The 12,222-nt window shown below is 47.0% G+C and overlaps 1 protein-coding gene across 1 annotated transcript in view; it reads right to left on the bottom strand.

Moving 5' to 3' along the window:
* vwa3b (von Willebrand factor A domain containing 3B) overlaps positions 1–12,222 on the bottom strand; it is a 184,255-nt gene that overhangs the window by 82,463 nt on the left and 89,570 nt on the right. The window contains exon 10 of the mRNA XM_033023449.1: positions 8,642–8,796. Coding sequence (XP_032879340.1) covers positions 8,642–8,796 — 155 coding nt within the window. The remainder of the gene's footprint in view (positions 1–8,641; positions 8,797–12,222) is intronic.

The raw sequence follows: 12,222 nt of genomic DNA, 5'->3' as shown, positions 1-12,222 counted from the left end.
ACTTTCATTGGTTCAGTGTAATACAAAAGCTATTTGCTAGTTGACGAAAGGTGGGCCTGGCGTGGGGGTACCGTCTTAAGGGGGGGGGGCGGGGGGAGAACAAAGGAGAGCCCGTCGTGGGGGTACCGCCTTGAAGGGGGGGGGAGGGGGTGGCGGGGGGAGGGGAAAAACAAAGGAGGACCTGGCAGGGGGGACCGCCTTGAGGGGGTTTGGGGGGGGGGAAGAACAAAGGAGGGCCTGGCGGGCGGTACCGCCTTGAGGGGGGGGGAGTGGTGGGGCGGGGGAGGGGTAGAACAAAGGAGGGCCTGGCGTGGGATACTTTGTAACTTTGTCTGTGCCCTTTATGTGGTGACTACTGTATACCTCAGGTCTGCAGGCAAAGTATTTCACTGAAGTCACATTTGACAATAAAGCATTCAATTCAATTAATTACATTTATGACGAGTTAAGTGCAGTAAACCCTGGCTCGAAGGGCCAAATGGCCCACTCCTGCACCTATTTTCTATGTTTCTATAACTTAAAGCTGTTTCCACTGAGGTTCCACAGGGCTAAACGGGCAGTCCTGCATATTGTGTATCAGTGATTGAGACGTGCATGTTAGAGCACATTTGGAGAGGTGCAAAAAGGCAAGACTACTGACAATAAATGGCAGTATGTTCAGGTGTACGGAGAAGCAAGTTTGAAAATAAATTGCACAGATTCTTAAAGGTTTCCAAGTTATAGGAGAGAGTCTGCATAGAGCTCTCGCCCTCAGGTTATCAAGTCAAGTCAAGTCAAGTTTATTTGTCACATACACATACGAAATGTGCAGTGAAATGAAAGTGGCAATGTTCGCGGACTTTTGTGCAAAAAGACAAACAACCAAACAAACTATAAACACAATCATAACACACATATTCTTTTACATAATAAATAATGGAAGGAAAAACGTTCAGTAGAGTTAGTCCCTGGTGAGATAGGCGTTTACAGTCCGAATGGCCTCTGGGAAGAAACTCCTTCTCAACCTCTCCGTTCTCACCGCATGGCAACGGAGGCGTTTGCCTGACCGTAAATTAAAATTAAATTTCTTTATTTATATAGCACATTTTTAGTCAACTTGCATTGACCCCAAAGTGCTTCACATAATTACATCCACACACACAGGCAAAGGTGGGTGAACTGTCTTGCCCAAGGACACAACGACAGTATGCACTCCAAGCGGGATTCGAACCAGCTACCTTCCGGTTGCCAGCCGAACACTTAGCCCATTGTGCCATCTGTCGTCCCATAGCAGCTGGAACAGTCCGTAGCAGCTGGAACAGTCCGTTGCAGGGGTGGAAGGGGTCTCTCATGATATTGTTGGCTCTGGAGTTGCACCTCCTGATGTATAGTTCCTGCAGGGGGGCAAGTGAAGTTCCCATAGTGCGTTCGGCCGAACGCACTACTCTCTGCAGAGCCTTCTTGTCCTTGGCAGAGCAATTCCCAAACCAGATGGTAATGTTCCCGGACAAGATGCTTTCCACCGCCGCTGCGTAGAAGCACTGGAGGATCATAGAAACATAGAAACATAGAAATTAGGTGCAGGAGTAGGCCATTCGGCCCTTCGAGTCTGCACCGCCATTCAATATGATCATGGCTGATCATCCAACTCAGTATCCCGTACCTGCCTTCTCTCCATACCCTCTGATCCTCTTAGCCACAAGGGCCACATCTAACTCCCTCTTAAATATAGCCAATGAACTGGCCTCGACTACCCTCTGTGGCAGGGAGTTCCAGAGATTCACCACTCTCTGTGTGAAAAAAGTTCTTCTCATCTCGGTTTTAAAGGATTTCCCCCTTGTCCTTAAGCTGTGACCCCTTGTCCTGGACTTCCCCAACATCGGGAGCAATCTTCCTGCATCTAGCCTATCCAACCCCTTAAGAATTTTGTAAGTTTCTATAAGATCCCCTCTCAATCTCCTAAATTCTAGAGAGTATAAACCAAGTCTATCCAGTCTTTCTTCATAAGACAGTCCTGACATCCCAGGAATCAGTCTGGTGAACCTTCTCTGCACTCCCTCTATGGCAATAATGTCCTTCCTCAGATTTGGAGACCAAAACTGTACGCAATACTCCAGGTGTGGTCTCACCAAGACCCTGTACAACTGCAGTAGAACCTCCCTGCTCCTATACTCAAATCCTTTTGCTATGAAAGCTAACATACCATTCGCTTTCTTCACTGCCTGCTGCACCTGCATGCCCACTTTCAATGACTGGTGTACCATGACACCCAGGCCTCGCTGCATCTCCCCTTTTCCTAGTCGGCCACCATTTAGATAATAGTCTGCTTTCCTGTTTTTGCCATCAAAATGAATAACCTCACATTTATCCACATTATACTGCATCTGCCAAACATTTGCCCACTCACCCAGCCTATCCAAGTCACCTTGCAGTCTCCTAGCATCATCCTCACAGCTAACACTGCCCCCCAGCTTAGTGTCATCCGCAAACTTGGAGATATTGCCTTCAATTCCCTCATCCAGATCATTAATATATATTGTAAATAGCTGGGGTCCCAGCACTGAGCCTTGCGGTACCCCACTAGTCACTGCCTGCCATTGTGAAAAGGACCCGTTTACTCCTACTCTTTGCTTCCTGTTTGCCAGCCAGTTCTCTATCCACATCAATACTGAACCCCCAATGCCGTGTGCTTTAAGTTTGTAAACTAATCTCTTATGTGGGACCTTGTCGAAAGCCTTCTGGAAGTCCAGATACACCACATCCACTGGTTCTCCCCTATCCACGCTACTAGTTACATCCTCGAAAAATTCTATAAGATTCGTCAGACATGATTTACCTTTTGTAAATCCATGCTGACTTTGTCCAATGATTTCACCACTTTCCAAATGTGCTGCTATCCCATCTTTAATAACTGACTCTAGCAGTTTCCCCACTACCGATGTTAGACTAACTGGTCTGTAATTCCCCGTTTTCTCTCTCCCTCCCTTCTTAAAAAGTGGGGTTACGTTTGCTACCCGCCAATCCTCAGGAACTACTCCAGAATCTAAAGAGTTTTGAAAGATTATTACTAATGCATCCACTATTTCTGGAGCTACTTCCTTAAGTACTCTGGGATGCAGCCTATCTGGCCCTGGGGATTTATCGGCCTTTAATCCATTTAATTTACCCAACACCACTTCCCGGCTAACCTGGATTTCACTCAATTCCTCCAACTCCTTTGACCCGCGGTCCCCTGCTATTTCCGGCAGATTATTTATGTCTTCCTTAGTGAAGACGGAACCAAAGTAGTTATTCAATTGGTCTGCCATATCCTTGTTCCCCATGATCAACTCACCTGTTTCTGACTGCAAGGGACCTACATTTGTTTTAACTAATCTCTTTCTTTTCACATATCTATAAAAACTTTTGCAGTCAGTTTTTATGTTCCCTGCCAGTTTTCTTTCATAATCTATTTTTCCTTTCCTAATTAAGCCCTTTGTCCTCCTCTGCTGGTCTCTGAATTTCTCCCAGTCCTCCGGTATGCTGCTTTTTCTGGCTAATTTGTACGCATCATCCTTCGCTTTGATACTATCCCTGATTTCCCTTGTTATCCACGGATGCACTACCTTCCCTGATTTATTCTTTTGCCAAACTGGGATGAACAATTTTTGTAGTTCATCCATGCAGTCTTTAAATGTCTTCCATTGCATATCCACCGTCAACCCTTTTAGAATTAATTGCCAGTCAATCTTGGCCAATTCACGTCTCATACCCTCAAAGTTACCTTTCTTTAAGTTCAGAACCATTGTTTCTGAATTAACAATGTCACTCTCCATCCTAATGAAGAACTCAACCATATTATGGTCACTCTTGCCCAAGGGGGCACGTACAACAAGACTGCTAACTAACCCTTCCTCATTACTCAATACCCAGTCTAAAATAGCCTGCTCTCTCGTTGGTTCCTCTACATGTTGATTTAGATAACTATCCCGCATACATTCCAAAAAATCCTCTTCCTCAGCACCCCTGCCAATTTGATTCACCCAATCTATATGTAGATTGAAGTCACCCATTATAACGGTTTTGCCTTTGTCGCACGCATTTCTAATTTCCTGTTTGATACCATCTCCAACTTCACTACTACTGTTAGGTGGCCTGTACACAACACCCACCAGCGTTTTCTGCCCCTTAGTGTTTCGCAGCTCTACCCATACCGATTCCACATCCTGCAAACTAATGTCCTTCCTTTCCATTGCGTTAATCTCCTCTCTAATCAGCAACGCTACCCCACCTCCTTTTCCTTTCTCTCTATCCCTCCTGAATATTGAATATCCCTGGATGTTCAGCTCCCAGCCTTGGTCACCCTGGAGCCATGTCTCCGTGATCCCAACTATATCATAGTCATTAATAGCTATCTGCACATTTAACTCATCCACCTTATTACGAATGCTCCTTGCATTGAGACACAAAGCCTTCAGGCTTGTTTTTACAACACTTATACAATTTTGTTGAAAAGTGGCCCTTTTTGATTTTTGCCCTGGATTTTCCGGCCTGCCACTTTTACTTTTCACCTTGCTACCTATTGCTTCTACCCTCATTTTACACCCCTCTGTCTCTACGCTCACACATTTAAGAAACCCTTTCCCTTTAACTCCATCCTCCACTAGCCCATTCGACACCCCACCCCCCTTATTCAGTTTAAAACCACCCGTGTAGCAGTGGCAAACCTGCCTGCCAGAATGCTGGTCCCACACCTGTTAAGATGCAATCCGTCCCTTTTGTACAGTTCCCGCTTACCCCAAAACAGATCCCAGTGATCTAAGAATCTAAATCCCTGCCCCGTGCACCAGTTCCTCAGCCACACGTTCAGGTCCCGTATCTCCCTGTTCCTGCTCTCGCCAGCACGAGGAACTGGAAGCAAACCGGAGATAACAACCCTGGAGGTCCTGCTTTTCAGCATTTTTCCAAGCTCTCTAAAGTCACGCTGCAGAATATTCATCCCCTTCTTTCCGACATCGTTTGTGCCGACATGCACTACCACTTCCGGATGTTCACCTTCGCCCTTGAGGATTTTCTGCACTCTGTCCGTTAGGGCTTTATTCTTTGGAGCGCAGAAGGTTAAGGGGGGACTTGATAGAGGTTTTTAAAATGATGAGAGGGATAGACAGAGTTGACATGGAAAAGCTTTTCCCACTGAGAGTAGGGAAGATTCAAACAAGGGGACATGACTTGAGAATTAAGGGACTGAAGTTTAGGGGTAACATGAGGGGGAACTTCTTTACTCAGAGAGTGGTAGCTGTGTGGAATGAGCTTCCAGTGAAGGTGGTGGAGGCAGGTTCGTTTTTATCATTTAAAAATAAATTGGATAGTTATATGGATGGGAAAGGAATGGAGGGTTATGGTCTGAGCGCAGGTATATGGGACTAGGGGAGATTATGTGTTCGGCACGGACTAGAGGGGTCGAGATGGCCTGTTTCCGTGCTGTAATTGTTATATGGTTATATGGTTATATCCTGGATCCTGGCACCAGGAAGACAGCACACCATCCTCGCATCCCGTCTGTTGCCGCAGAAACCCCTGTCCGTACCTCTCACAATGGAGTCTCCTACTACAATGGCGTTGCCTGCCTTAGGCCTTTTTGGTTTTGGCTCAACAGCCCTATTCGCATCACAAGCCAGTCCGCCGCCCAGTGTAAACACCTCTTCTGTCCCGACAACTTCTAAGTGGGTGAACCTGTTCACAAGAGGTACAACACCCGGGGAAGTTGGCATTCCATGCTTCCCTCCCGTTCTCACTGTCTCCCACCTTCTCTCTTCCAGTACCTTAGGTGTAACAATCGTACTGTAGGACTTGTCGAGGAACGACTCCGTTTCTCGGACGAACCGGAGGTCATCCACTTGCTTCTCCAGTTCCCCAACACGGCCCTTCAGGAGCTCTACCTGGATGCACTTTTCGCATTTGTAGCAGCCAGAGGCACCAGCGGTGTCCTTGACCTCCCACATACTGCAAGCATCACACTGAATCAGCTTGCCTGACATCTCCTTCTTTTGTCTCTCCCTCTGCAGTGTTTTGCGTAGTCTCCTCTCCTCAGCCTCCTCTCCGAAGACTTTCGAGCCAAAGACTCACACTTTTCTCACAGGGGACTCTCGAGCCAAAGACTCACACTTTTCTCACAGGGGACTCTCGAGCCAAAGACTCACACTTTTCTCACAGGGCACTTCACTCACTGCCGCTCCCTAAGAGCAGTCTTACTTAAATTGACTGATAAATTGCCTGATTTACCAATTTACAAACCAAATTCCTCAGTTTTCAATTGTTTTCCCAGCACTGACTCACTTCTCTCCCACTTGGGCTAGAGCCAATCAGTCGTATCTCTTGCTAATCTCTTCCTGCTGCTGTTGTTGCTCCCAAAGCTACAGCAGTTCTGAGTCCTCGGAGACACTCTGAATTTCCTCAATTGCCTGAGGTGGTAAAGGCGCTGCCTTGCCTTACTCACGAGTGCTGAGGCGTGTGATGTCCATGTCATATCCTCGGAGATGTGGACTTCCAGATATTTAAAACAGTTCACCCTATCCACAGGATCCCCATTTATCCTCAATGGAGTGTACGTCCTCGGATGATGTGCCCTCCTAAAGTCCATGATCAGCTCCTTCGTTTTTTTGATGTTCAAGAGGAGGCTGTTATCCTGGCACCAGGGTGCTAGATCAGCCACCTCCTCCCGGTAGGCCTTCTCGTCGTTGTCTGAGATCAGGCCCACCACCACAGTGTCATCAGCAAACTTAATTATTGAGTTGGAGCTGAACCTAGCCACAGTCATGTGTGTACAGGGAGTACAATAGGGGGCTGAGGACGCAACCCTGGGGTGATCCTGTGCTCAGGGTGAGGGACTTCGATGTATTCCCTCCCATCTTGACTACCTGGGGCCTGGCGGTGAGAAAGTCCAGGACCCAGGCACACAGGGAGGTGTTGAGCCCCAATTCCATTAGCCTCCCGGCCAGTCTGGTGGGGACTATCGTGTTGAAGGCTGAACTGTAGTCTATGAACAGCATCCTCACGTAGCCCCCCCTTCTGGCTGTCCAGATGGGAGAGAGCGGTGTGCAAGACCTGGGAGACCGCATCGTCCGTGGATCTGTTCGGACGGTATGAGAGAAGGTGCAAGGAGGCGACACAGTGGGGCAGCGGTAGAGTTGCTGCCTTACTGCACCGGAGACCCGGTACCCTGGCAACTGGTACAGTCTGTACAAAGTTTGTACATTCTTCCGTTGAAACCGTGAGTTTTCTCCTGGTGCTCCTGTTTCCTCCCACATTCCAAAGACGTCCAAGTTTGTATGTTAATTGGCCTCTGTACAAAAAAATAGCAAATTGTCCCTGGTGTGTATGATGCTGCTGGTGTCCTGGGTGATCGGTGCAGACTCAGTAGGCTGAAGGGCCCGTTTCTGAGGTGTATCTCTAGTTTAGTTTATGTTTAGAGTGCGGTAACAGGCCCTTCAGCCCACCGAGTCCGCACCGACCAGCGATCCCCACACATTAACACTATCCTACACACATGAGGGACAATTTACACATACACCAGGCCAATTAAGCTGCATACCAGTACGTTTTTGGAGTGTGGGAAGAAGCTGAAGGTCTTGGAGAAAACCCACGTAGTCACAGGGAGAACATACAAGCTCCTACAGACAGCACCCATAGTCGGGATCGAACCCGGGTCTCTGGCGCTGCAAGCGCTGTAAGGCAGCAACTCTACCGCCGCTGCGCCACCGTGGCCATCCTTATGCCCCTGTCCCACTTAGGAAACCTGAACGGAAACCTCTGGAGACTTTGCGCCCCACCCAAGCTTTCCGTGCGGTTCCCGGAGGTTTTTGTCAGTCTCCCTAATGGTCGAAAGTGATTTCCGCTTCTTCTATGTTCCAGCGATTATTTCCAAAAATTCAAAACCGGCCGCGACTAAAAATAGGTTGCCGTTTTAAAAATCGGTAATTTTTTAGTCGAAGCCGGTTGCGATGCTAGTTGAAGGTGGTTGCCGGAAGTTGCAGGTGGTGGAAGGTCTTACCTGGAGACTGACAAAAACCTCCGGGAACCGCACGGAAACCTTGGGTGGGGCGCAAAGTCTCCAGAGGTTTCCGTTCAGGTTTCCTAAGAGTGAGACAGGGGCATAAGTATGTTTACTTCACTGCTGATGTTAAAAGAGATTTACAAGGATGTTGCCAGGCGTGGAATATTGTTGCACGAGGATGGGCTGGGAGATTTTTCTTTGGAACAGAAGATGTCGAATGGACACATTGAGATGCATAAAATTACCAATGGGCAGTGGAGAAAATAGGATGGACCTACTGATAGCAAGCTCAAAAACCAACGATTATTGATTTGATGTAATTAATTACAGGCGAAAATGTATTGAAAGGATGGAAGTGATCTGTGAAAGGATTACTACCTAAAGGAGTGATAGTGAAAAATCTTCCATGTTTTTAAGTATTTTAAAACTGTACGTACTTAAACTCTGTAATATACAGGGTACGTATGTTCTGGGTCCTGGTCCAGTGGATTGTGCTGGGTTGATCGTTTTCCAATGGTACTGACCGAATGGGCTGAATGGCCTTACTCTTCTCAGCAACATTTCTTGATTCTGTGACTCAATGGATCGCACTTTTATCGAAAGGCTTTTACCCAAGGGTTCCAAACTCACCTCCTTTGCATCTGCTCCAGTGCAGCCTTCATTCTCTGCTGGTACTGCTTGCATTTCTCAGCTGTGATGTAAACATGCATGACAGAACCGTCTTTCCACTGGGTGTGTGCAAAGCGGCCACAGTACTTGGCATTCACCAGTTTAATTCGAGATTCCTGTTAAAGTAGAAACTATTACATTTAACTGCAATCAACACTATGCTAATAGATGTTCTAAACTTCATAAGTCCTAGGAGCAGAATTAGGCCATTTGGCCCATCAAGTCTACGCCACCATTCAATCACGGCTGATCTATCTTTCCCTCTCAACCCCATTCTCCTGCCTTCTACCCATAACCCCTGACACCCTTAAGGGGCTGTCCCACTTGGGCAACCTAATTGGCGAGTAGAAGAGTTTGAAAAAATGACATGTTGAAGACCTCCTTCGACTATGTTGAAGACTAGCTTCGACTAGCTACAACTAACTTTGGGGAAATTGGACACCGAATAGTGAAGAGTGAAGACGTCCTCTTTCGATCTCCTTCGACCTTCCTTCGACTATGATGAAGACTATCTACGACTACCTACGACTAACATGGCGACCTACTACGACTAAACATATGAGTAAAAAAAGTATAGATTTTTTCCAAGGCGACCTTTTTCTACTCGCGGGAATTTTGTTAACATATTGAAAAATACGCCGCAAATTAGCTGAGGCCTCGAGTACGTGGAGACCACTCTCGAGCATGAAGGAGAGTTACGAAGACCTCCTACAACCTCGTGTCGACCATGCTGCGAAAATATAAGTCGAGGGCAAACTCGCCAGAACTCGCAGATTAGGTCGCCCAAATGGGACAGGCCCTTTACTAATCAAGAATCTATCTATCTCCACCTTAAAAATATCCATTGACTTGACCTCCACAGCCTTCTGTGCCAATGAATTTCACATATTCACCACTTGCTGATTAAAGAAATTCTTCCTCGTCTCCGTTCTATAGGTAAGTTTTTTATCCTGAGGCAATGGCCTCTGGTCCTCTCCACATTCACTCTGTCCAGGCCTTTCACTATTTGATACAATAAAGATACAATCCCTATCGTCTTAGTTTAGTTAAGTCTTAGTTTAGTTTGTGGTCAAGTGCACCAAGATACAATGAAAAGTTTTTTGTTGCATGCTAACCAGTCAGCGGAAAGACTATACATAATTATAACACCTAAGTTATCTGTAGCTAAATTCCATGATAATAGTAATTCCTTGGATCTCAGAACAGTGTATGTCTGTTTACAAATTCTCATTCAATTCCCAGGTGTATCACCATTTTAGTCCAGTTGGTGAAGCATTCCAGCTGTTTGCAGAGCAATCCCTTCAGTCCCATTTCCCCTGCTCTTTCCCATTGGCTCTGAAAATTATTTTCACACAAGCTTACCCAATTCCCTTCCCTCTAGATTCTGATTAACCATGGCTTTGCTCAGCAGGCACCAAGTTCCAGGACGCATCTGAGCGATATTTTTTTTTGTCCTCACATCCCGTTTCAATTTGTTCGGGTGGCACAGTTGCTGCAGCGGTAGAGTTGCTGCCTAATGCCCCTGTCCCACTTAGGAAACCTGAACGGAAACCTCTGGAGACTTTGCGCCCCACCCAAGGTTTCCGTGCGGTTCCCAGAGGTTGCAGGTGGTTGCCGGAGGTTGCGGGTAGTGGAAGCAGGTAGGGAGACCGACAAAAACCTCCGGGAACCGCACGGAAACCTTGGGTGGGGTGCAAAGTGTCCAGAGGTTTCCGTTCAGGTTTCCTAAGTGGGACAGGGGCATTACAGCGCCAGAGACCCGGGTTCGATCCTGACTACAGATGTTGTCTGTACGGAGTTTGTACATCCTCCCAGTGACCGTGTGGGTTTCCTCCAGGTGCTCCGGTTTCCTCCCACATTCCAAAGACGTAGGTTAATTGGCTGTAGGTTAATTCCTAGTGCGTAGGATAGAACTAGAGGGGTGGTGATCGCTGCTCGACTTGGATTCCGTGGGCCCAAAGGCCTGTTTCCATGCTGTATTCCTAAAGTCAAAAGTAAAGTTTAAAGATTCTTTTCCTCATCATTTTAAATTGGTGACAGAACCATCAGCCAATGCATTCTGCTGCTTAAATAAAATCAGGAAATGCTGGAAAAAGTCAGTCAGGAAAGTGAAAATAGTTAACCTCTCAAATACAGGACCCTTACCCACACCACACCCAGCACATAAAACACAGACTAAGATCCACCCCCACCACCCCATTGTGACCCCAGATAAACCTTGTCTTCTGCGTGGCACATTGGTACAGTGGCGTAGGTGGTAGGGCTGCTGCCTCACAGCGCCAGAGTCCCGGGTTCGATTCTGACCTCGGGTGCTGTCTATGTGGAGTTTGCAAATTCTCCCTGTGTGGAGTTTGCACGTTTTACCTATGGCCATGTGGGTTTCTTCAAGGGTGCTCCGGTTTCCTCTCACGTTCCAAAGACATGCAGTTTTATAGGTTAAATGGCCTTTGTAAACTGCGCCTAGTGTGTGCGGAGTGGATGTGAAAATGGGATAACATGGAACCCAGTGTTAACGGGTGATTAATGGTCGTCATGGACAGGGTGGGCTGAAGGGCCTGTTTCCATGCTGTATCTTTCAATCAATCAATCACATGTTAGGGTGCAGTCCAATTTATAGGCATTTTAGTCCAGATGTAAACAAGGTTGTCCATTGGCATCATCACTAGAGGGCACTGCAACTCCAATTACCTCCAGCCTCATCACTTCTGGTTATTGTTTTGATGTAATGGTGCGGAAGTCATTGAATCCCAAACATTCATCAATCAATGTCCTCTCCCAGACTGACATCCACAGCATTAAGGCCTTGGTTACCCTCAGTCATCCACCTTGGCCTGGTTGTTCACAAACGGTTCTAAAACAGCACCCGACCATGTGAAGAGGTTACCAGATGGAGAGAAGAAATGTTTCAAAGATTGCTCAAAGCCTGCATGAAGAAATGCTATACTGCACTGACTTAGGTCATTGACCAATAAGACCATAAAACATAGGAGCAATAGACAATAGACAATAGGTGTAGGAGTAGGCCATTCAGCCCTTCGAGCCAGCACCGCCATTCAATGTGATCATGGCTGATCATCCACAATCAGTACCCCGTTCCTGCCTTCTCCCCATATCCCCTGACTCTGCTATTTTTAAGAGCCCTATCTAGCTCTCTCTTGAAAGCATCCAGAGAACCTGCCAGAGAACCAGAGAGCAGAATTAGGCCATTCGACCTATCAAATCTCCCTGATATACTAGTGGTCAGAGGATCTGGGGTGACGGAGGAACTGAAGGAGATTCACATTAGGCATGGTTTTGGGTGGACTGATGGGACTGAAGGCTGATAAATCCCCAGGGCCAGATGGTCTGCATCCCAGGGTACTTAAGGAAGTGGCTCTAGAAATCGTGGACGCATTGGTGATCATTTTCCAATGTTCTATAGATTCAGGATCAGTTCCTGTGGATTGGAGGGTAGCTAATGTTATCTCACTCAAGAAGGGCGGCAGAGAGAAAACAGGGAATTATAGACCAGTTAGCCTGACATCGGTGGTGGGGAAGATGCT

The sequence above is a fragment of the Amblyraja radiata genome, chromosome 6, assembly GCF_010909765.2.
Source record: "Amblyraja radiata isolate CabotCenter1 chromosome 6, sAmbRad1.1.pri, whole genome shotgun sequence".
Taxonomy (NCBI): domain Eukaryota; kingdom Metazoa; phylum Chordata; class Chondrichthyes; order Rajiformes; family Rajidae; genus Amblyraja; species Amblyraja radiata.
This window is presented reverse-complemented; position numbering and strand designations above follow the sequence as displayed.